The 25,748-nt window shown below is 48.8% G+C and overlaps 1 protein-coding gene across 7 annotated transcripts in view; it reads left to right on the forward strand.

Annotated features, from left to right (window-relative positions):
• Positions 1-25,748, forward strand: part of INSC (INSC spindle orientation adaptor protein) — a 129,937-nt gene that overhangs the window by 89,875 nt on the left and 14,314 nt on the right. For all 7 annotated transcript variants that reach the window (XM_082476548.1, XM_082476551.1, XM_082476546.1 and 4 more), the window contains 2 exons: positions 14,201-14,372; positions 18,419-18,597. In XM_082476548.1, coding sequence (XP_082332674.1) covers positions 14,201-14,372; positions 18,419-18,597 — 351 coding nt within the window. The remainder of the gene's footprint in view (positions 1-14,200; positions 14,373-18,418; positions 18,598-25,748) is intronic.

Raw genomic sequence — 25,748 nt, forward strand, 5'->3', positions numbered from 1 at the left:
CTGAGTGAAAACCTGTGCAGCAGGGAAGGCTGTGGAGGCAATTTCTCCCACGGGGCTCCAAAGCCAGAGGGCGCCAATGCATCTTTCCCAGGCCAGATGGGCCACTGGCCTGGGACCCAGCCCCTACCCACTAAGCAAGAGGATGGGGGACACTTGGCGCCTGAGGGCTTACTAAGCGCCCCGTGCTGAGCTAGCCCCTTACACGCATTCCCTTCATTAACCCACCAGAACCTCGTGAGGTAAGCATTATTCATATCTCCACCTTGAAGATGAGGAATTGAGTCTCAGCCAGTGTAAGTGACTCACCTAAAATCACAGAATAAGTTTTGGAGCCAGGATTTGGACCCCGTCTGCTTGTCTAATGCCCAGTCGACCTCACTGACTCACTGGTTTAATGGATACTCTCAGACTGCCAAAAAATATCTCTGTAGCTAAACCTGGACCACCTTGCTGTTTCTGGCCAAAGTCCTAATTCTCCCACCCCCAACTCGTACAGGAGAAGGTCACCGTCTCTGGGCTTTCCCCTCCTCCAGGTCAGATTACTTTCCATACACAGATACTTCTGAAATAACTCTGTGCCCAGCAGTGAGCAGGAGGGAGTCTTGTCAGAAAGGAGCCCCCGTGTGGTCGGAAACAGCTACTACAGCTCTGCAGTCACAGAGCTTGCCAAGCGTCTTCACAGGCAGCCTGATTCCATTTGATATCTGCCTTGAGTGTACAAGCATCCCCATTATACAGACAAAGAAACCGAGGCCCAGAGATGTGAAGTGACATCTGCACAGAATCACACAGCTCGTAATTCATTCATTCAGCAAACATTAATCGACTGTCTGCTCTTTGCCAGGCATTGTTTTATGTGCTGGAAGTACAGCAGTGAACAAAACAGGCAAAACCCCTGGTCCTCTTAGAGCTTACGTTTTAGCTCAGGGGGTGGCAAGTTACAGCCTGTGGGCCGAAGTCATCCTGCTGTCTTGTTTTTGGCACGTACAGCCCATGAGTTAAGAAATTTTTTTTCATTTTTTAATGGCTGTAAAAATATCAGAAGAAGAAGATTTTGTGTCACATGAAAATTATGTGAAATTCAAAGTTTTGATCCATAAAGTTTTAATGGATCACTGCCAGACTCCTTTGTTTAGGTGTTCTCTCTGTCTGCTTTTTCTCTACAACAGCATAATTAGATAATTGCAAGAGACCATGAGGCCCACAAAGTCAAAAACATTTACTATCTGGTCCTCTACAGAAAATGTTTATCGACCCTTATTCTATCAGGTAATAAGGACATCATGACAGTGATTAAAAGGATAATAACATTTATCGAATACTTGCTTTGGACAAGCACTTTGTTAAACCCCACCTTTCATGGTGTCACTTAATCGTTAATCCATTGGTGCTGTTATCATCCATGTTGTTTGTAGAAGGAAGGGAGACTCAGAGAAGTGAAGCAACTTGCTCAAGAGCACACAGCTAATAGATGGCCTGGAGATCATTTAATCCCAGCTCTGCTGAGCCAGAGTCAGCCTGGGCTGTGAACCATTATGCCAACCCAGGACTCAACTCCAATACGTGAGGCTAAGGTCCATGCTCTTTTCCTCCACATCATGTTGCTTCCAAAGCTGTGAGGTGTTCTAGAGACACCCAGGAGGGCCTGGATCACCTGTCCCTCCCCCAGGTCCTGCCCACGTGGGCTCTGTGATCCGGCTGCTGAGCGCTGGCCTCAGATGCTCTGGCGAGGTCAGCCGTTGTCCATGTTTAGGATGGAAGGTGAAAAAATCCGGGGACAGACTGATTTGCAGAAGCCACAGCACGACAGGCAAGGCAGAGGCGAGGTGGGGAGCAGGTGCCCTGGGGCTTTCGCCTGCTGCACACTCACCCGGCACAGTTCGTGCCCTCTTTAGATAATGTCAAAGTCCCAGCCTCCCCCTGATTTACTGGCCTAGCCTCCTCCCTGAGGCTCCCATAATTAATTGGCAGCAAGAAATGTGCTGGATTTGGTTAAAATCCATTTCTGTCATGCGGCTACCCACCACCGCTTCCCTCCAACCTTAAAGTGGTTCATTAAATCACGCACAGATCCCCGCAGAGTGTGAGTCTAGTCAGGTCACCAGACACCCCATCCATCCTTAGCCCTGCTGCGTGATGCCCGAGCTCTGTTGGGCTTGGGACATTCGAGTGGCCATAGATTCACCCAGTCACCTGTTTCTTCTTTCTCTGTCATCCAGTCGTTCACTTACTTTCAACTCACTCGCTTCCTTGCCTGCTCACTCAGTCCCTCATCATCTCATCACGCTACTAATTCATTCCGTCGTCACACATTTGTTGTGAAGCAGCCCAGCTCCAGGAAAACTGTGGCCTTTGAGAGTCAGGCTCTTCTGGATGGGAATTCAGGCTTTTCCACCTACGAACTTGGACACGTTTCCCTGGGCAAGTTACTTAACTTCTCAGAGATGTGGTTTCTTCATCAATCAAATGCGCATGATGAAATCTACCTCCCAGGGCTGTCAGAGATAAATAGATTGCGGTAACCTGGTGCCTGGCACCCACTAGGCACTGAATAAATGGTAGCTATTTTGATTTTGGCGGGTGTGATGCCAGTTGCCGGGGTTTTGAATATCAGTGGCCTGAAGAAGATGATGGTCTGGTGGAGAAGAGAGCTCTGGCGCGCCAGCAGGAGGGGATAGCGTGGCCAAAGACGCTGCCCAGTGCACAGTGTGGAGAAGTCAGTGGGGCTGGAGCACGAGTCCCTACAACCTTTCCATTTTACAGGTGAGGAAACTGAGACTCAGAGATTGTGTTCCCTCAGCTCATGAACGTGTAGTTTGGATCCAAACCCACGTCTGGCTGGTTTCTAAAGCCCATGTTCTTTATACTCTGTGACCCTGGGAAGAGCTGGCCCTTTTGAGGTGGGGACTGCAGGGCAGTGGCTCCCAGGGAACCAGACTCTGGGTATTGGTCCGGGAAGAGGGCAGACGTGGATATTCCCCCAGCAGGTCTGGAGCAGCAAGATGTCAAGACATAGCAAAGGCCTCTGCAGAGGTGCCTGAAGGGTCTTTCAAGGCTCCACGCTTTCTTTTCTGAGATCTGGTTCATCCTGCCCACAGCCTCCTCACCATCGTGCTCCTGCTGGGGCAGCGAGTTTCAGGAAGTCTGTCCTGTGTCCTCAGCAGACAGTCGCCCCTCATTCCCCAGCCCCTGCGCTGGGCTCTGGGAGGAGAGACAGGCAGCTGTGTTCCCTGTCTCCCACCTGGGCTGGCCAAGTGGTAGCCCCATGGCCATCAGAAGCCGCAGGCTGGTGGTACCACCTGTGCCTGGGGTGCTGGTGAAGGCAGCAGCAAGGAAGCAGTGGAGCTGGGCCCCGAGGACCAAGGTGGAGCTCCCAGGCAGGCCAGGGGAAAGTGGCCTCGGCAGAGGGACTCCACAGCTGGCTGGTAGGCCAGTGGGGCTCTAAGTCTTTTAGGAGCTCCATGCTCAGTGAGTTGGGGGAGCCCAGAAGAGGAGGCAGTGTTCTCTGAGACCCACTTTGGAGAAGGTGGGATGAAGAAAATGGGGGCCAAAGAGGGAGTGAGGGCTTCAGAGCCACACAGCCCAGTGAGAGCAGATGGACCCAACCCCGTGTGGTGGCCAGGCGACCTAGCCCACCTGGCCTGGTCAGGGCAGCCTTGGGGCGGAGTAGAGCTGGGAAGGTGGACTGACATTACCAAGGCAGAGAACTGCTGGTCTGGGGGGTGGCTGAGAGGGGGCTAGAAAGCGAGTCCTCTCGGAACCTCGGTTTCCTCTTTATAAAACGGGACGACACCTCCTCCGTGGGGCTGCCATGATGATGTGATGCAGCAATGCAGGTGGGGCCTGCTTGGAGGAAGAAATTGCCTGTGTCTGTTTCCCTTCCCTCTTTCCTGGCCTGTTTGTCTTCACCTTTTCGGGTTGGTCTGGGGAAAATCCTGCAATGCTCCCAGAAAGCCTGAGTCCTGGGATTTTGCCATGGTCCTGGCAGAGTTCCAGGGTGTTCTGAGTGGTAATGGGACTGTCAGGGCACTGTTGGTGCAGCAGTCAAGGTTGGACAGAGCCGGGGCCAGGATGGGGGTGCTGCGGACTAGAGCTGGACTGGAGACTGGGGTCCAGGGAGGGGCTGGGGCTGGGCAGGAACCTAGAATCTAGGGCCGTAAGGGGTGGGGGGCATTCCAAACCCAATGCTCAGACAGCCTCAGACAACCTCCAAGACGGTTCTAGTAATTGCCTCTTCCAGCCTTGAGACCAGAGACAATCTTGCTTTCAAAAGAGATTTTTTTTATTCCCACCCCCTCCCTCTTATTTCATTTTTTCAAATAAGGAGTTCATCCTGTGTTGGAGCCAAGAGGAGAGTTTAATGAAAATCGATGGAGAAATTAATGATGAGCAGCAGGGAGGGGAGGAGGGCTCAACTTCAAGTCTGAGAAGAAAAACATCAGTGGCGAGGGATGGAGAAATTGCTGCCTGTCTCCAGGCAGCTCTCTCACCTCACCCCCGTTTCCTGGGGCAGCTTCTTGGGATTGAGATGCCCTGACATCTGAAGGACCAGGCTGCAGACAGGGAGGCCTGGACCCAGAGACCCTGGGCAGGAGGGAGCAGGTTCTGGGGGATGGTGGGGAGGCTCTGTCTCTCTAGTTGCTGTTTTATAGGACTTTCTCTCTACTGCTTGCTCCTTGTAGGGCTGCAGATGGTCTGAAATAAGTCATATCTGCAAAAAAAGTAAACCAGTTTTTCTCATCCTTTTGCTCATTTGGTTCAAACGATCATTTTGCAAGGAAGGCAGGGAGAGATGGTCATGCCCATTTTACAGAAGAGGAAGTTGAGGCTGGAAGGCATAGAGACACTGGCAGAGGCAGAGCCTGGGGCTGAGAACCTCATTTTTGCTTATAGTTTCAGTTAGCTATGCCCCCCCACCCCATTAGCCGAAAAGGACCATCGTGTACAGACTCCAGAGCGAGGCAGCTACTTTATCTTCATGGAGTCAGTTCTAAATAAGTAAGTGAGGCTGGGTGGGGAGAGAGGACCTACGGATGCCAGGCAAGAACTCTGCTTAATTTGACTTGAAGCCCCTTCTTTACCTTGTAGTAGCTCCTAGAGAGAGGGAGAGAGAAAACGCCTCTGAATGGAGATCCAGATGTCTCCTCACCCTTCTTTAGGGCTCAACCCACCTACCCTTATCAGCTTCTGCCAGCTCTCACGCCCCCAGGTGTGGGCCTGCAACTGCCCTGGATGGCAGACTGTGCAGAGAACCCGAGGGTGCCAGGTCAGCTGTCTGTGCTGTGACTGTGGACAGGCAGACAGAAGTGGGGACTGACACTGTCACCTTCCTCAGCCCTGCAAAGGGGCTTTCTAGAGGGGGTGTGGCTCACTCCCTTCCCTACCTGCCAAGTCTCCCAACCCCTTCCATCTCCCTTGAGGATATGGGTGGGGGGACTTGAGGGAGGCCAGGATGTGAAGAGGAGAGAACAGAATTAGGCACTCTGCCCCGCTCCCCCCTCCTCTCCCTGTGAGATTCACTTAGAGATTAGGGGCCAGTATCGTCCAGACTGAAGGAAGGCCCTGCTGGCTCCGGGGCTGTGCTGCACTCCAAACCTGAGTTTGGAGAGGGCAGCCTCAGTCCTAAATGCAGCGGCGGGCGAAGGCTCAGCTCAGCCGGGCCTCGGGTCCCCATGCGCTGTGCAACAGCGCCACCTGGTGGACAAGAGCAACAGCTGCAGCCCTGCCACGCCGCTTGTGTTGGGGAGAAGGGAGGCTGTGCCGCAGGGAAGGAAGCCAGGGCTGCTCAGGTGCAGAGGTGGGGCCTGCACCATGAGCACTGGCTTCCCCTTGGCTTCGGGAGTAGGGCCAGTGCCAGCTCGTAGGCCAGCAGGGGAAAGGAAGTCGCTATAGCAGGGAGGGGAGACAGTGAGGAGATTGAGGGAAGATAGAAGGTGCAGGTTTGGGGGCAGAATTTAATGAGGGAGGGCCCATTTCCTGGGAACAGCCTGGCACCAACAGCACAGAGCAGGCCAGCCCTCAAAGCACAGAGGCAGCAGGAACCAGCATCCGCCATCCCTTGACAGCAGGTGGTGGGTCCTTTGGTCACACACACAGAGACAGAGACGAGGAGAGGGAAGAATGATGAGAAAGAGGAAGAGACTTATAGGACAAGAGAAAGAGGGGCAATGGAAAGACCCACACAGATAATGAACACACAGTTTCCAAAGAAGTGTTTCATTCTCCCTCGGGCTACTTTAAAAGTACAAATAATTAGTTTGGGTCTTCCCTGGCAGTCCAGTGTTTAAGACTCTGTGCTTCCACTGCAGGGGTGCAGGGGATCCCATGTACCGCGCCCGGCACGGCCAAAAAAAAAAAAGTACAGATAATTAGTTTGAAGCCTTGTGATAGCTGGACATGCAATGCCCTGCTTGTGGCCTGCTTGGACATATAGTGATCTCTCATGATGGTTTTAATTTTCACCTCCCTGACAAGTAATAATTTTGAGCAATTTTTCTATATCCTTATCGACCATTCGGTTATCTTCTGTGAAATGTCTGTTTGACACTTGTGCCCATTAAAAAAATGAGTTGTTTTTCTTATTGATTTATAAGCTTCAAAAATACATATTTTACATACAAACCCTTTGTCAGATACATGTATTGAGAATACATATTCTCAGTCCATGGTTTGCTTTTTCATTCTCTTAATGGTGTCTTCTGATGGATAGAAATTAACTTTGATAAAGTCCAATTTATTGATCTTTTCTTTTGTAGTTAGTGCTTCTTGTCTCCATTTAAGAAAGGTCTGTGTTCCCCCAAATCATGAAGAGAGTCTCCTATATTTTCTTCTAGGAGCTTTATTATTTTACTTTTCACATTTAGGTCAATGGTCTATTTCAAATTAAATATTTTTGGTGTTCAAGATTCAGTGTTTTTCCATATGATATCCAATTGAGCCAGCACCATTTATCAAAAAGACCGTCTTCTCACCACTGAATTAAAGTGGTGCCTTTGTTGTAGGTAAAGTGATGACGCAGGTATGAGTCTGTTTCTGGACTATTTTTCTGTTCAATTAATCTTTCTTTCCATCCTTGTACCAATATGGCACTGGCTGAGTCCCTGTAGTCTATAATAAATTTTAATATTTGGTAGTATAGATCCTCCAATTTTGTTCTTGTTTAAGATTATCCTGGTAATTCTAAGTTCTTTACATTTCTATATATAATTTAAGATTTTGAGATTTTGATTGGCATTTCTTTAAATTTGTAAATAAATTTTGGGATAATTGACTTCTTAAACAGTATAGGGTATTCCAGTCAATAAATGCAGCATACCTCTCTACTTATATAGACTGTATTTAATTTCAGCGATGTTTTAAGTTTTTAGTGTCAACATCTTGCATATCTTTTTTAAGACTTATTTCTAGGTATGTTTTTATGCTAATGTAAGTGTTATTTAAAATTTTTTATTTTCTAATTGTTGTTAATACATAGAAAATACAATTTTGAATATTGTATCTAATGATCTTGCTAAATTCACTTATTAATTTTAATGGTGTGTAGATTCTTTTGGATTTTATACAGGTTTGGATTATGTACATGTGTACACAATCATGTGATCTATAAATTATGACAGTTTCACTTTCTCTTTTGCAATCATTATACCTTTTTATTTCTTTCTGTTTTCTTGTTGCATTGGCTAGGGGCACTGTAAAATGTTAAATAGGAGTGGCCATAATGGCTATCTCTGTCTTGTTACTGATTTCAGGGGGAATGCTTTTGATATTTCATTCACTGTTTCATTAAGTGGATATTATCATTTTAAGGATTAGAATACTGAGGCTTAGAGAAGATGAGTAACTTGCTCATTTTACCAAGTCAGCAAGTAGCACAGTTGAGTTATGAACCCAGGTTTTTCTTACTCCTAGGCTTGTGCAACTTCCACTGTACCACAGCTACCTCTAGAGGAGACGTGCTTAACCCAGGATCTCCATTAGAGTCACTTGAGGAGTCTTTAAAAATACTGATGCCAAGACTCCACCTAAGACCAATTACATCAGAATTTCTGGTGGTGAAGCCCAGGCATTAGTATTTTAAAACTTCCCCATATGATTCCAATCATCTGAGAACCAGGCAAATAACCACTGATCTAGAAGCCCATTGGCACAGTTCAGATCCCAGCTGTGCCAGTTGTGCTTTGCTGAAAACTTGGTACTTTCACATCAGCACATGCCTAGTAACCCTCACCCAAAGGAAATGAACTTTTTCTTAGTGACCTTTTGATAGCTTCTCATAAACTCCGCTCCTTCCACTACCCAATGCCTCCAGGGCATCTTTTCGACAATCTGCTTTAAGGAAAATCACTTGCTTGACAGGGAAATTATTTTCCATTTATATTCTTAAGTGATTTAATTCTTGATTTCTTTCCACCTCAATAACTCACCTCACTGACTTCGCTGCCAAGCTGGTTATATAATCCTTTTCATCCATTGTTCCATTCCCTATTACATATTCATATTTGTTTTTGTCTATTTTGACATTTGGCTTTTAATCAAAGATTCTTGTTTGAAAAAGCAAAAGAAGTTGAGTGGGGTCTGGATGTGTTCATTTGGGAGGAAGATAGTATTATCCTCCTGAAGGCCCGTTTCACTTTCTATGGCTTTCTACGGCTTTCTACTGGGCTCCCAGCTCTACCACCACTCCTTAGAACAAATACGTCATTTTATAAAGTGAGCCTTTAACCCCTTACATCGTTCACAGAATTTGTCCTGAACCTTGCCCTCATCAGATCCTGCTTCTGGCCCATGGGTTCCTTTATTCCACCGAATGTTTTGCCCTGTCCCTTGGCCCTGACTTGTCTTTGCTTCCTCGGGCATGACCCTGTTTCCCTCTCTGACTGTGCCTGAATTTTCCCTTTGGCTGTACTCTGGGCAGACAGATCCATCCATGAGCAGGATTCCAACTGCTTTGTGGTTCCCACTTGTCTTTTATGTTTTCTGCAAGCTTTTGGTATCCAAGTGGACAGAAAGGTGAAGGAGGAAATTTGGGGGGTCTTTAGGTCATGCTCCCCCACTGAGGCTGAGTTATCACTGCATTTGCATGAATCTGTTTATCTGTTATGACAATCAACTCCTCTGCCTTTCCCTAAAAAGTAAACATACAAAAAGGAATTAGGAAGGAGCAGACCAGCACCAGTGATATATGATGGGCCTTTGTATACTAACCAGGGTCCCTTTGATATTCACATTAAAGCCACCACTGATGCTTTTCTAAAAACCAGTAGGAGGACATTGCTCATAAATTGGACGTGATGTTTACGGTACACTTGGATTCCTCAGCTGCGTGGTTTCCACGCTCCTTCTCCCACTGCCCAGGGAGACTCTCGGAGTCCACCCATTTCCTCTGTAGCAGATTCCTGTGGCATCAATCCTACGGCCCAGGTAGGGACCAGGCCAGACCATCCTCACCACCCCATGAACATCCTCCCATGAGGAACGCTTGTCCTCTGCCCAGGCCCATTCCACGCTAGGTAAAAGCTAATTACCTCTAAGTGCTCCCAGCAGCAATTTCTTTAGGGATGTGAAAGTGCTTTGATTAGATTGTTCTCTTGGCATCATTAAGTGTATGACTGAGGATGGGAAGTGGGCGTTTGGGGATGGAGACTTTCCAGAAATGGGATCAGGGTTGGAGGAAGCTGGCTCAGGCTGGGCTACTCCCAGGCCCTCCCTGGAGCTGAGCTGAGCAGCCCTCACTGACCTGGCCCTCTCACCAGCTTCTCCCTACGTTGCCCCACCAAAGGCCCCACAGCGCGGCCACAGGGCCAGGAGCGGGGAGACCAGGATGGGAGTCCCGGCCCTGGCGTTACCTTGCTTCGTGGCCTGGGCAGTCTTTTCCCCACCCTGTGCCTCTGTTTCCTCATCATTCAGCCCACACCTCACAAGTTAACCACTGTGTGTCAGGCCTCCGCTGGGTACTAGAGACCAGAGAAGATTCAGTACAGGAGCTGCCCTGAGCAGCTCAGATCTAGTGCAGGGATGGGCATGTAAGCTGGGGAAGATGATCTAGCACGATAAGTGCTCTAGTTGTGGGCACACCAGAGTGGTGTGGCAGCTGGGAGAACAGAGACCCTCTGTCTGGGGGAGGAAGGTGCATGTTCACAGAGGAGGTGACGTCTCACCTGGGTCTGAGAGGGAGTGAGGAGGGAAGGCAGGGCAGGTGAGCAGTCCAGCTGAAAGTGAACTGGGTTTGAGACGCCTGTGAAATATCCCGGAAAATTAGTTTTAGAACTGAACATCGAGAGACCCAGTAGCAGGCTGGAAATGTAGATGTGGATCTTGGGAAACGAGGTCAGGGCTGGAGGGCTAGGGGGTCATCATAGTGAGTCACTGAGGCCACTTGGTTTGGGTGCTATTGACTGAGGTGGTACAAAGTGGGCTGATGGCAAAACCTGTGGCTAAGAAGCGGTTAGCTGGGAGGAGGTGAGCCCAAAAGTGGGTATTGTGGGGGCCCAGGAAAGAGAAAGGCCTAGATAGAGAGAGTTCTCAGCAGGGGGAGGTGATTCAGAAAGGCCAAATAAGAGAGGAATGGACAGGCTGGGCTTTGTACCAGTCAAGTTCCCAAATCCTTTTAAGCATATGATCTCTCCCTCCACCCCCCACCTTTGGTTTCTCTATGTGTCTGTCTTTCTCTATCTCTTATTTTGTTCCTGATTCATCTCTGTATCAGTCTGCCTAGTTTAGCATCTATCACGATAAGGTGCTCAGTTACTGTTTGTTAAACATTAGAGATGCATGGGTGGTACTTTTTCTCTCTGTTCCCTTCTCAGGAATTGTAATTATTAATCTTATTGTTCCTGGTCAGGTATTAAAAGAGGAGTCACTGACCTTTTAGAAGTTCTAGTTCTGGGCTGCATGACCCAAAGTTGTCCAAGCAAGCGGGTAAACTTGTGGGCCTCAACCTACAGGGCTGAGGTTCTCTATGGGGTCTCAGGCCCAGAGGAGCCTGAAGAAAGGAGCCCTGGAGAGAAGCCCAGTTGGGAGACCTCAGCTGGGGCAGGCAAAGCGAGGCGAGCTAGGATTCAGGGCCCGAAGTCTAGGAGAGATGACTGTAACAGCCAGGTGGGGATAAGGTGGAGTGATGGCGCCACCATGTGGCAGGCACTGTACATGCATTCTCTTAGTTAACAATTCCAGTTTTTTTGGCATCCTCTGGGGTTGGTATTTTTATTCCCATTATATATAAAGGCTCAAAGTAGGTACCAAAAATTGTCTGGCTAGTAAGATATGGCGGCAGGATTCAGACCCAGGTAGGTGTGACTCCAGAGCCTGTGCATATTCTGACACTACAGGAATTGGTTCAGGCACTGGGAGGCCCAGAGCCCTGTGGTGGAGGGCCCCTCAGGGCCTTCTGCTTGATAAGCTGGACTGAGTTGGAGTTGCTGAGACGGTGATGGATACGGAGATCAATCTGGGCTGGTGGCAGCTTGCTAGCAGGAGGCCAAGTGGCCAGTCAGTGGCATCAGAGCCAGAGGCCTGGGCAGTTGGCCCACATGACAATCCAGGGTCACTTTCCTGGGGTCAGGAATCTGTGGAATCCATGTTCCCAAGCCGGATGTTCTCCAAAGCTGCCCTTTCCTATAGTGGGCTTCACTTACGATATCCCCTCCATCTGCAATGCCATTTCTTTACCTTCACTTGTCTAAAGTGTGTCCTCACTTAGGACACACCTAGGTCCCATTTTCTGTCTTGCATTTTTTTCCCTTTATTGAAAGCCTACTATGTGCAAGGCCTGGAGAAGTCACGGGTACACAAGCTGTGGTCCCCAGGCTTGCAGAGCTTCCAGGAAGATGTCAGAGACAGCCAGACAGAAAAGGGAGTGGAGAATCACATCCCAGGGTGCTTCTCCAAATTGCTGGTGTATAAAGTCGGCTTCAGACCTTGTTAAAAAGCAGATTCCAGGCCTCCCTAGAGAGCCTGGTTGAATAGGTCTGGGTGCGGCCCAGGAATGTGTTTTGAAGAAACTCTTAGTGAATTTGGTGTCAACCACAGATGCCACTTGGAGAAACATGGCCATCCCGTGTGATAAATGCTGTTATGACAGTAGATGTGCCTGGATGTGAGCTCCAAGGAGGGCCGCCTCCCCGAGCTGGGGTGTGGGCGTTAAGTCAGAGGGGCTTCCAGGAGGTCTCCCACGGAGCATCAGAGGTCACATTGTGCAATAGTCATTTGAGGACGGGTCACTTGTCCCTGCCCCACTGCTCCAGTGCAAAGCCTGGCACTCAGCATGTGCTCAGGGAGACTGTGCTCAGTGAGCTTGCTGAGTGGCAGTCTGGGCTGGGAAGCATGCCTAGTGTGCAGGGCCTGGGGGCACAGACGCTCCGGGACCACCAACCTCTTGGCCTCTCTGGTGCGTTCAGATTGGCCCATCTCCCAGCAGACGCTGGGGATTAGGTTTGGGTCTGACCAGCGTTCCCAACTGGGTCTGAGATGCAACTCCATCTGCATCCAAGATGAGATTAGGGAATAGGATTGGCTGAGACATTCCCCCACTAGAGACCCTGTTGCTCCCTAGCTACTGCCTTGGGTGGTGCTGGAAGGAGGAAGGGGACGAACCAGATAAGCCTAAAAGGCATCTGAGGTTGGCAGTAAGAGGGGTGCTGCTCCCTGTTTCTAGGCCCAGAGTAGCCCCCATGTCCATCCCTGGGCCCAGGTGAGGCCTGTTAGTCAAACACCTGGCACGGGCCCAGTCCTGCAGGGGCTGCTGGCTCCTGTTTGCTCTTTTATTAAGCACATCCAGGTGAGTTTTATTGCGGACAGTTCCCCGGGCTCCTGTTTCCACATTTGTCTCTTTTGAGTCTGAGATTGCCAAAGGCTTTCAAAATTAATGGACCGAAGGCTCCCAAGAACATTTGAGGGAGGCCCAGAACATGGTGGGGGTAATTAGTCAAACAACATGAGAGCAGCCGAAGCTGAGTGGCAGGAAGTAAGGGAGCAGGGACAGGAGCCCGGCCCTCGGCAGGTGTAGGGCAGCAGCTCAGGCGCCTCCTCTCATCTCCTCACCTCACCTCACCCTGGCTCTTTCCCTGCCTCGCCCCTCCCCCCTCCGATCCCTCACAAGGGAAGGTCTCCTTGGCCCTTGGTGGCAGGGTCCCCAGGCAGGCGGGTGTCCCGGGGCGTCGAAGGGCTGCAGGAGCCCTGCTGAGCTAACCTTGGCAAGTTACTGCCTTTTCTCTAAACAAATCTCACCTGCTCACCTTTGCTGGAGGCTGGGGTCTGAGCTCAGGTGTCACTTCTTAGAAGGCAGTGTGATGCCTCTTCAAAACCATGGGCTTTGAGACTAGACCATTGTGGTTCAAATCCCAAACCAACTGCTTTTAAAGTCTGCGATCTTGGGTAAGTCAATGAACCTTTCTGTGTCTCAGTTTCTGCATCTGTAAATTGAAGATAATAATAACACTGACCTCAGAGGGTTATTAAAAGGACGGATGGTACAATAACACGTACGCTGTACGTAACAGCGCTGCCCTCAGAAGGCTGTTATGAGGATTAATGGTGTAGTAACGCATGCACCGTGTAGCTGGCCTCTATCAAGCGCTCAGTAAGCGGAAGTTACTATGCCAAGAGCAGGTCCGACTGGGGCAGAACTGGAAGCTGCAGTCTTTATCTGGCATTCAGCTCCCACTCTGCCCAGGTCTGTTTCTCTCTGGTGGGGCAGAGAGAACAAGGCGTCCAGGGGAGCAGCCCTCTCTCTGCGGGGGAAGGTGGTGGAGGACAGGATGCGGGAGGAAAGACGCTGAGCTCAGCCTGCTGCTGACCCAGGGAGGGGAGGAGGGGGCCAACATTGTTAAGCATCGCTTCTGGATCCAGCATCACCTGCCTCATCTGTTTAGCTCCTCACACCTTGTTGGTGGATGAGGAAACAGTCTCAGAGAGGCTGAGTGACCAAGCGAGAGGGAGCTAGGATGTGAACTCAGGGATGTGAGATTTCTAAGAGATTGTTCTTTCTACTACAACTCGCTGTGGTGGGTGCCCCGGCCTAGCCCCTGGACGCCTGCTGATGTCCACTATCTAAGATGCCATGGGAAGTCAGTGATCTCTTTGGAGCCAACGGATAACCCCCAGAGTCACTGGGGTCCAGGCTTGACCGTGAGTCTGTCTCATTATTATCATGAGCACGTGCTCTCCCCGGATGCACAGGGCTGTGCCCTCTCTCCATCTGCAGGTGGATGGCGTTCTGTGCTTGGCCGACATCCTGACTGACGACAGCCACTCGGAAGCCACGCGGGCTGAGGCTGCGGCTGTGGTCGCCCAAGTCACCTCCCCACACCTGCCCTTCACCCAGCACCTCAGCAGCTTCCTGGAGAGCATGGAGGAGATCGTGACAGCTCTCGTTAGTGAGTCATCCGGGGCTGGAGGGGACCGTTGGGTGAGGAGGGCCTTGTCACAGTTGTCTTTAGGAAGGACAGGAAGGTCTCCCTGTCAAACTCCCTCACTGCACCCACATATCTCCTGCACACAGATCACACTAGCTGAAATCCCACCATTGAAGTATCAGAGTCAGGCCTTAAAGAGCTCTGTTGTCAAGTCTTCTACTGAAGCGTTTGCAGCCCTCCAAGAAGCTCCTTGAATTGACTTCAGATTGGGATTAACTGGCCTTTCAAACAGGAGAACAGGACAAGCCCCAGGGAAGAGTGGGGCCTCAAATGTTGAGGTTCAGATCCTTATCCAGAGAGATTCTGATGGGCTTTGCTCCTGAGATCTCAGTCTATGGTACCTGGTACCCAGCAAATGTGGCAGCAAAGACTGGGGGCAAGCGGCTTCTCAGAGAGCAGCTGTTCCCCACCACCTGCTGCTTGCAATCCCACCGCTGGCCTCACTTCCTGGGGCCCTGACAACTTTGACCCTTTTAGGGTCCCCTATTCAGACGTGTGTGCTCCTGGCAGGAGAATCAGAGCCCCATATCTAGAATGTAATCTTCCTGCAAACCTGCAGGAACTAGGAGGACTCACCTGGATGACAATCCCCAGGAAACTTGTTTTGCAAACCACATCCTTTCTTTGATAAGTTCCGGTGATGCTCTGGGTTTCTACTTCGATCCCTTTCTCTGTCACTGTCTCTCTATTTGTATCTCACTGAAACTGAATGAAAATTGATCACATCAGAAAATGTAGGGTTGGTGCTTGGAGTTACCAAAGCAGGGTTGGGAATATCTGGAAAAGCACAAATTTAGGAGCAGCACAGAACAGGGGACTTGGAGTCAGAACACTTGGACTTGGAGTTTTGTCTTTGATAAATCCATCCAACAAAAAGCTCTTGACTGGCAGCCCTGTGCAGGCTGTGTGAGATTCTGCCACTCATTTGCCATGTCACATTGCGGAGCTCACTTTACAGTTTTCCTATTATGTGAAACAAGGGGTCAGGACCTGTTTCTCTCAAGGTTCCTTCTCGCTCTAGAATTCTCAGATCTGCAAGCACTTTGCATGCAGGAAGCATCAGTTAAGTTGATTTAATGGCTGATTCTAGTTACTGTGGTCGTGGCATCCACAGGCCAGGCTGGGAGAAATCAACTTGTCAACATCTACATTGATTCAAAGTTGAGAAAACACAGGAGCCAATTGTTCAAAGTCTTGGCTGGAGGGAACGCAAGAGGCCATCAAGTTTAATGCCCACCCTATAAGAGAAGAAACCTAGGCCCAGAGGGGTTGAGGAACTTTCTCAAGGCCACATAACAGTGTTAGGATTCACTTACACCAGCGGTGTCGTACTCAGTCATGTGCCAGAGCCCGGCAGGAAACATAAATGAGGTGAAGAGGTCAGATGGAAGAAGAAAATAAGGAGATTTCAGTCCTGTATTGAATTTAAAAGCACATGCAGTGACTAAAGTGGGGCAATCACTGATAAATTCCAGTTCATTGTTGCCATGTAGGAAAGGCCAATTAAAAAAAAAAGACAAAAATCCTAAGTTTTATGGAAAACCTCCCAGTTTATAAATGATAGCAAATACTAAATCAAAACATATATATTCCAAACAACCTTTCATTATTGCCATATGTCCATTTCTACTTTGCCCGGGCTGGATTTCTCCCCGGAGAAGAGGAGTCTCCCTATTTATTTCACCCTGATGAAGATGTGTGGTGGAGTCCGCCCTGAGAGTCAGCAGATGGGATTTATCTTCTGGGCAGGTAGCCAGGACTCTGTTCTTTGGTGGGAAATAGTCCTCCAATTTCTTGCCATTCCCTGGAAACGTTTATAAATGAGTCACTGGAATCCTCAATTTAATCTTCCTAACACATCCCAGGTGATTCAGCCTGTAGTTCAAATAAATGTGCATTAAAATTAAAAGGCACTTAGATGGTTGTGTTAATAATTGCTGTGTTGGCAGCAATGGTGACTCATAAGAATGAGGGTGGGTGTTCGGACCTAGAAGAGATCTTGCAACAAAGTGGGCTGTGAGTTGTACGGTCTTACCCCACACCCTGGATGTAGGAAGGTGGCGTGGAAGGGCTGACCCTAGTGTTCCCCCCAAATCAGAGGATAAAGCAGTCATCGGAAAGGGGAAATCAGAGTTCTTAATTCCTTGGCTAACGTGCTGCCCCAGCCCAGGGTGGCTAGATCAAGATGCTAAGTACTTTAATAGTCATACCTGGGCTGCGGGGAGCAGCACTGCCCAGAAGCAGGCATTGCCCTCCTGGTAGAAATGAAACTAGATCTACAGGAGCATCACTGGGAATGAGGCAAAGAGGCCCAGAGACAAGAGGCAGCCTGGAATGTAGAAAGAGTGGGGACTTTGGGGTCAAGCAGTTTGATTCCAGCCCCCTTCCCCCCCAAATTACCATCATTCCTCAGTTCCACAATTTTGGGAAAATCATTTAACATTTGAATCCTCTGTTCCTTCATCTATAAAATTGTGATAAAAAATTGGGTTGTTGTGAGGATGGAATGGGTTAGTGAGGTCAAGCATGTACAGCAGTGCCTGGCACAGAATTAACACTCAGTCGGAGGTCGCTGCTGCTGCTACTACCGGCTTCTCTGAGTCTCAGCTTCTACATCTAAATGAAGGCGACCACCTTCTGCTCTAAGGGTGCTCAGAAATTAATGGCACTGTGTAAGACACACTGCAGGGGTTCAACTAATGCTATTTTCTGTCCCTTTAAAGGCAGGGACCAGAAACTGCATGCACTGGAAGGTGCCAAGAGGTGCCAGGTTTAATGCCAGAACCTAGAAGTAGACTCTTTGGAAGCAAGAACTAGAGATCAGGATAGAACACAGCTCAACTCTGCCCCTAAAGCTTTCTTTCTCTCTTGTGGCTGTTTTCTTGAAGTATGGCTTCTCTTCCTGTATTTTCATAGAGATGCTGTCAGTAGGAGGGACCTGGACCCAGGAAGCACCTTGGTTAGCGGTCAAGTTGGAGCTGAGGGTCAGAAGTCAGGTCCATTGGGACGGGGGGGCAGCGCCATGGATCCTTGTATGCCTTCTCCAAGGCAGGAGTCCATTCTAGGTCACGTGGAGCCCATGGGGGAATGTGTTAGGTGGGGAAGGGATGCAGGGTTTGGGGGTGGTCCTCTCCTCCTTAAAGACCCTCAGTACAATTACAGATGGTAAGTGGGGGGATACGGTTAGGATTGGGTTACGGCCACTCGGATCAGAGAGAAAGAGCCTGACGTTCAGGGGCTTGGTGTAGGACTTTTCTGCAGCCAGGTGACCCTTATTCTGGGACCAAAAGGAAATCCTGAAACTTTGCTGATGGCAGCTGGAGAGGTAGTGTTTTGATGTTTTAACTTCAGCCTCTTCTTCAAGGCAAATTCAGCAGGTCTAGTGAACGCTACTGGAGACACACACATGGACTAGGAGCTCTTTCCTGCCTCAGGGCCTTTGCACATTCTGTTCCTTTGGCTTGGAACATGCTCTTCTCCCCAATATTCTCATGACTGCTTCATTTTTTCCCCTCAGGTCTCAGCAGTAAAGTCACTTTCTTAGGGAGACCTTCCTTACGCACCCAACGGGCCTCTAGTTATTCTCCGTCTTAGCACTTGATTATTTCCTCCTTCACATTTATTAGTTTGCAGTTATTTATATTAGTTTTTAAAAAATTCATGTTGTCTTGCCCACTAGTAGGATGTAAGCTTAACAGGAGCAAAGACCTGACCTGTTTTGTTCGCCAGCCCATCCCAAAACGCCAGGGTGCCGGGTACATAGTGTTCACTCAGTAATTACCTGTTGGATGGAGTGATTAGGACACACACATACGGTTTCAAATGCCAGCCCTGCTACTTATGTAGGAAGACACATTTCCCTCTCCAGTAACTACTTTCTTCATCTGTAAAATGGGAATTATAACACCTGCCCAAATTTTCTCCCAGAGCTATTGTGGGAACCAAATGAGGTAACTGATATGAAAGTGCTCGGCAGTGAAGCTGTTTTCTTCCTCTTCACCATCCAGAACTGTGCCAAGAGGCCTCGTCTGGGGAAGTCTTCCTGCTGGCCTCAGCGGCCCTTGCCAACATCACCTTCTTTGACACGATGGCCTGTGAGATGCTCCTGCAACTGAAGGCCATCCGCGTCCTCCTGGAGGCCTGCAGCGACAAGCAGAGAGTAGACACGCCTTACACCCGGGACCAGGTGAGCAGCTCGGGAGGACCAGGCCCAGAACCTGTAAGCGTGAAGTCAGAGGGCAGGAGGCCAGGGCTTAGGCTCTGGGCTGCAGCTCACTGTCGGTCCTGTTAGTAGCAATCTGGGGGAAGGTAAAGGAATATGTTTTCAACATGCCTTGTTGCCCTTGGAGCATCTCCACAAGCCCCTTCCCACCCTCCTTTCCCATCCCAACTACTAGAGAGGCTTCCTCCATCTCCATCCAGACCTGTCCATCTTAAGAGGCAGAGAGGTGCCATGGGAAGATCCCTGGACCTCCTCCAAAGGTCTGTATCCAGCCATGTGGGCACCTGCCTGTCTGACATTGTACCTGCAGCGAGTTTCTTCCTTTCTCTGCCTCTGTGAAACAGGGTCTTGGAGCAGAGCCTTGCTTCTGGGCCTCAACCCCTATATCAGTCTCAATTTTTTTTTTTTTTTCTGTATATTTGAGCTCCATGTAAAGTTTTGTTTGGGGAAAAAGAATTTTACTACTAAATGTGTTTGAAAACATTGAATGAGGGGGTTTTCAATGGCCTTTGAGCTCTGAGGTTATGGAATCCCATCCTGTCCCACCTCTGCTGTACTCAGCCTCCCATTTCTCTTCCAGAGGTGGGGGCAGTGGATTGGTGGGTTTTAGTTCTCTGTAAATTCAACCAGGTGCCTGAACTCTTTGTTAGATGATCCTCCGCCTCCAACCCAGCTCATCCCTGTCTGCAACCCAGCTCCCCAGCCCCACCTCTTTCTTCCAGCCTCATCATCCAGTCAAAGCTGCCACAGCTTCACGTGCCAGCTCCTACCCCAGCAACTCTGGGAAAGCCTTCCCAGACGGCCCCAGCTCCCCGGGATCATCCTTTTCTTGGAGGCCACACCTCACAATGCAGTGTTGACTTTTCCAATGATATTTATTCCTTTCCAGTTATTTCATGTTTATCCCCCTGAGGGCATGGCCCATGCTCTATACTTCCCCAGGATTTCTTCAGGCCTCTGGCCCAGAGCTGGCACCCTTGGCGAAATGCTCTAAATGCTTGTTTAGGACGTGAAAGGGAAGAAGCAGGATGGCACTTCATCAGTTCTTTCTTGTCTTTAGAATCACCTGGGGAAAGGCAGCCAACCATAGAAACTCCCATTCAGAGAGAATTTCTAGTATATAAGCATTTGCATAGGAGGGTTCTACTAATATTGTGAGGCTGATAATATCTGCTGCATTTTACAGATAAGAGTATTGAGGCTCAAGAGATTATCCCCTAAATCATATGGTTGACAAGTAGCTAGCCAGCACTGAATCCTGGCATGACATAGACCTTGGTCTTTGACTCTTATCTGCTGCCATCTCTGAAAATGAAGAGGAGGTGGAGCTATGGGGTCAGAGAGACTGAATGTCGATCTTGTCTGGGCCCATTTATTAATTAGGTGACTTTGGGCAAGTCACAGCCTCCTGGGTGTTGGTTTTCTCATCTACCTTGCAGGGTCCTTGTGAGGGCGAGTGAGATAATACATGTAAAGGACCTGATACAATGCTTTGTCCCTACTAAGTCCTCAGTAAGTGATGACTATCATTATTTTTCAAACTTGATGTTGCAAGGGAGAGCACAGATAGTGAATTATCCAAAATCTTCAGTTTGGTCTTCCAAGCCTTGCATGATGGAGTTCCAGACTTCCTTTCCTGTTCAATCTCTCACTTCTTAGTCGGACAAGCCCTATACAGACAAGGTATGACAGTACAAACAGATGAAGAGTGGGGGCTCACTGGGCTGGCTGTTGGCTGCTTGGCTCCTGAGGGGGCCCGGCCCTTTGCAGTCACCATCCTTGGCTGTGGGGCATGGGACCGGAGGGCTCACTCTGCCTGATCCGCCTTGTTCCTCCTCTTCTCTTCTTCAGCTAGACGCCTCCAGTTGCTGGGTCTCTCACCTACCTGACACGATTTTAGGTCCCTTTCCTTTCAAGTACCTCTCCTGCAGCCAACTCTGGTCATTTCATACAAAATCCAGTAGTGAGGCGGTAAGAACAGGGGTTGGAGGATCAGATGACATGCGGTTAAAGCTTCTCTACTACATGATCATGTAACTCTGGGCAAGTCACTCCGAGCCTCAGTTTTCTCATCTGTGAATGGGGTTGAATAATACATACTTCACAGAGATAAAATAAGAATTGAATAAACTAATACAAACTTTTGGTACAGTTCCTGGCACACAGAAACTATGAAATAAATGGAAGCCACTGTCTGTTATTATTATTGGCCTTTGAATGGGTGGTACTCAGCCCTGAATGGGGAAACTTCAGAGGGGAGTGTCCTTATCTGTAAAGTAGGATGGTCTCCTCCAGCTTAGACATCCCGTGGCTCTATGTGTACAGACCCTTTTTCATCCTGAGGAGTGACTGGCCCCCTCTTGGAACCTCACTGATTCCTAGGAAGGAGGGGCTCAGGGTGGGGAGAGAATGGAGAACGTAGTCAAGCTCTATGCAGTCGGCAGTTCCTTCTGAATCTGGAGTCAGGCGTTTTCCTGCCACGCTCTCCCACCGCCCTGTCTCCCTCATCCCCCCATCTCCCCACCCCACCCCCCTTCCCATCTCCCCATGGCTGAGCCAGGCTCTTCTCCTCTGTCCTCAGGATGGCATCACCTTCAGCCCTGACTCAGAGCAACCACTTAGCTAGTGAGAGAGGACCCATTAAAGAAACAAATGGCTCTTTCCTTTGACAGAGGGAGGATTAAGGTGATCAGAGGGCTCCCAGTAATGAAGACAAAGAAGATGAATTAGACTCTGAAGTGCTTACCGCCTCCTGAAACACTTAGGAGATTAAATGCCCGTGAGGGTTCCGGTAATGCGTCTGCCAGTGACGCCAGTGCTGTGCAGAGCCTCTGGGTCTTGGATCTATATTTGTCCGCCTCCCTTTGAACATCTCAGCGAGAACCCCTCCATCAACCCAGCAAACTGCGTCCACTTAATGTGTCCAACAAATCAAGCAGAGGGGCTCTTCCACGCCCCTCTGCTAATCCAGGGGAGCTGGGTGTGGTCAGGCATCCAGAAGCACTTCCTGCCTAACAAGCCCTTTGTGGCCTGTGTTTTCATCCCCAGGAGGTATTTTCTAGGGGTCATGCTGCCCAGGGCATCCAGCTACAGGCGTGATAATAGGGTGGGGGGAAAGGGCTGGCTCACCTCTGCCCTGTCTGTCAAACTGTGACAACCTAGGGTGAAAGGGATGCGGTTATCCTGTCTAAGCCACAGCAGAGACTTTCACTGAACATGACTTTATGGCCTTTAGAAATTAATTGCTTTCACAGAGGTGAACGGTGCTGGTACATTCACTTCCCATGAAGACACATTGTCTGCTTGGCATTTTAGAATGTCCAGATTTTGTAGCATTTCTGAGCCCTCACTGTGAATACCATTATCAGGAGTCCATTTATCAGAAATGTCAGTTACCAGGAATTGCCATTTTGACTTACACTGCAAAAGCCCTCTATAGTTTATACAGCCCTATCACATACATATATGACATGGTAGAAACAGTACAGACTTTGGGTTCAGGCAGACCTAAGTTCAAATCCTGACTCCATTTCCTAGCTGTGTGACCTTAGACAAATTGCTTAACCTCTCTGAGACACAATTCCCTCATCTGTGAAATAGGGATACTAATATTTTCTCCCTCCTTGTGTCATTATGATGATTAGATGGCATAATGCTCGTAAAGTAGTTAGAACCAAAGAGATACTCAGTAGTGAGCAGGCCAGGTGTCTCTGATAGAACCAGAGATTGGGATGGGTCCAGACAGAGACTGTCAGGAATCTGATTGGGGCAGGAAGGTAGGGTCAGGAAATGTGGTTAATGTGGTGGTGAGTGTAATGTGGCATGAGTCAATACATGGTGTGTATTGTTTCAATCTGTGTGTCAGTTTCTGGAGGTTGTACTGTGTATGTGTGCATGCGTGTGTGTGTGTGTGTGTGTGTGTGTGTGTGTGTGTGTGTGAGAGAGAGAGAGAGAGAGAGAGAGAGACTATAAGCCACTTAAAGCAGTGGAGTTTGTTTGCATATGAGTATATATGCATATCTACCGATCCAGAGAGACTTGGAGGAGCCCAGGATCACAACACCCAGTCCTGATTTGCTCCAGGAACCTCTCCCTATAAAGCCAAGGGAAAACTAAGCCCAGAGAACATGGTCTGGCGTTTACATGCTCTCTAATACTGTGAGACTGACACCTCAAACTCGTTGCAATCCCCAGGGAGAGTGTTTTGGTTTAGTTTACCAACAGCTTGGGACCTACATCTAAGGCATTTTTATGGCCTTTGTGGTTCTCTCTCCTAAGCCCAGAGCTCAGCCCTCCAGTCTCGCGCCTTTGGTAGGGAGGAGGGAAAGCCGGGCCCGTCTGTGAGAAGACCAGGGACCAGAGGGTGGGAGCAGTGTCTGTCTCGGGGCCTAGGCAGGTGCCCTCCTGGTTTCCACGCCTGTCCAGCCCTCTCAGCTCCTGGGGCCCTGATCACACCTATCAGAGGGAGGGAGAGGGCTGGGCCTTCTCCTGGACCCCCTTGCCTCGCTGGCCTTGAGGGAGAAAGTGTGTTCAAAGAGATCACACCCTCCCTCTCTCTGAGCCCTTCATCCTTCAGACCACTGTTCTTGTCTTGATTCTTTCTGCTCTTTGATGGAGGAAGTGGCATGGAGGGAAGAGGGCAGGACAGAGAAGCAGTGGGACTTCCTCTGCTGGCTGGTCTCAGGGCTGCAGTTGACATGGTTGCCAGAGCTTTAGAGAGTTAACACAGTGACAGTAGAAATCTCAATATTCCATCAGTAGTTAAAGAGTAATTCTAAGTTCAGTTCTATGAACTCTTGGCCTTTTTGTCCTAATTACTGCACAGCATAAAAGCAATCATAACTTTTCATTAGATATATGTCAGATTTTCTGCATTATAAGCTCTATCAGATCAGAGCACCTGTCTCTATTTGGGTATCCTGGGTATTCCTCACTTGTCTTTTAAGTGGTATGGTCCTCAGTGTTAGTTTATGACAGAGCAAAGGAAAGGCACAGAGGTAGAGTCCAGGTGTGATCAGGGCTGACTGCTGAGCCATTGTTAAGGATGTGAGATGAGCCTGAGATTGGTTTGTGGACAGGTGTTCCCGGAACAAGCACAGAGTAAACCTTTTCCTCCACGTGTCTGCTATTGTCAAAGGCTTTGCCATCCTCCCTTTTACCACATGGGGGCGTTTATTCTTGAATCAGTGACATGGGATTGCCCCTGTTACGCTGGTTCAATTTGCTATTCGCCTCAATGTTCCTAAGGTCTTTGGGAGGCCAGAGGAAAAATGATTTTAAAATGCCACAGAAAGTAATGAGCACAAAGTTTGTTGGGTTCTCTGCTGGGAAGGGCTTCTCCTGCTCTGGTACCTTGCCTCCCTTTGGGAGGGATCTCACGTCAGCTTCACATCTTGGCAACACTGGGTGTTGTACTGGATGGTACTTGACACAATCTTTCAAGGCCTGGGTCCTTTCAGACTCTGTTCCCCGGGGCCAAATAGTACTCATTTTATTTAACGAATGATCTGGGTGCTTGACAAAACATTGTCCCTTAATACTTATCACAGTCTTATTAATTATCTTATTTTTATCTTTTGTAGTAGGCCAAATAATGCCCCCTCCCCAAACCTGTGAGTAGGCTACCTTACATGGTGAAAGGGATATTTTCAGATACGATTAAGGGTCTTGGTATAGGAATATTATCCTGGATTATCCACGTGGGCCCAGTGTAACCACAGGGATTCTTATAAGAAGAAGGCAGAAGGGTCAGAGTCAGAGAGAATAAGATGTGACTGAGGAAGCAGAGGTCAGAGCAATGGGGTGCCAGGAGCCAAGGGTGTGAGCAGCTTCTAGAAACTGGGAAAGGTAAGGACGTAGATTCTCCCCTAGACCCACCAGAAGGAATGCAGCTCCGTCAACACCTTGATTTTAGCTCCATAAGACCCAATTAGGACTTCTGACCCCCAGAATTGCAAGATAAAATTGTGTTGTTTTAAGCCACTAAGTTTGTGGTAATTTATTTTAGCAGCAATAGAAAACGAATATACCTCATCAACCAAGGCACAGAAAGGTTAAGTAACATGGTCAAGATCAGATGGAAAATAATGACAGAGCCAAGACTTGGAATAGGTTGGTCCATGCACTTAGCCACTATGCTATACTGCCTCTTACCTAGAACCTCTCTTGAGGCTGATACCCTCTGTTCCCCAAATAACTACAGAGGGATCAGTAACCTCTCACTCAGGAGGCATAGGACTTAATTAAAAACCATCAGACAGGAATGACTTAGCCTGGGCCAGGGGAAAACTGTGTCTGGCTCCTGTACTCTCTCCACTGACAGCATTGCTATCTTGTAGCCAACAAGGTAAACCAGTTGTCCCTAAAATCCCATCCCTGGGCTTGACTGTGAAGAGAAACATTGTTGATCTGCCTTCCTGTCTATACCAGGGTACATACAAGGATGTTTCAAAGGGGGGACTCAAAGCAGGGCATAATTGACATTTATTCAAATTGTGCTTAATTGAATACTTCATCTGCACCTCAGAAAACCACATGGGGTACAGGTTCTGTAAAGAGGAAGTAATTTTCATTAACAGGATCTAAATTAGTCTGACACAAAGACCTACCTGTGCCTGTGACACAGCTAATAATTGCAGTGTAATGAACCTGATGCTGCAGACAAAGGTTTCCTTTTCCTTTTTTATGTCGCCTTTCTTTTCCTTCTTTCCTTCCACCCTCCCTCCCTCCCTCCCTCCCTTCCTTCTCTTTTGGTTCTGTATGTCAAGCAACCATCTTTATTCAGTGGCCAGGCTGGTGATGGTTGGAGGGGAGCTGTCCCTTAGTGGTGAGAACAGAGCCTGTGCCCCCCGCTACTGCTCACAGCCCAGAGAAGGCCAAGTGAACTGCAGTTTGGTACAGGCTTGGCCTTGTGTCTCCTTCCTCATAAGACTGCGCACTTTATGCCTCTTGGGCACCTTCTATTTTTTATTTTTTAAACAAAATGCCATTGAATATTTGATGTGTTTTCTTTTTTTCTTTTTAAAAATAAATTATTTATTTATTTATTTTTGGCTGCGTTGGGTCTTTGCTGCTGTGCGCAGGCTTTCTCTAGTTGTGTCGAGCGGGGGCTACTC

The sequence above is a fragment of the Balaenoptera physalus genome, assembly GCF_965194825.1.
Source record: "Balaenoptera physalus genome assembly, chromosome: 10".
Classification (NCBI taxonomy): Eukaryota; Metazoa; Chordata; class Mammalia; order Artiodactyla; family Balaenopteridae; genus Balaenoptera; species Balaenoptera physalus.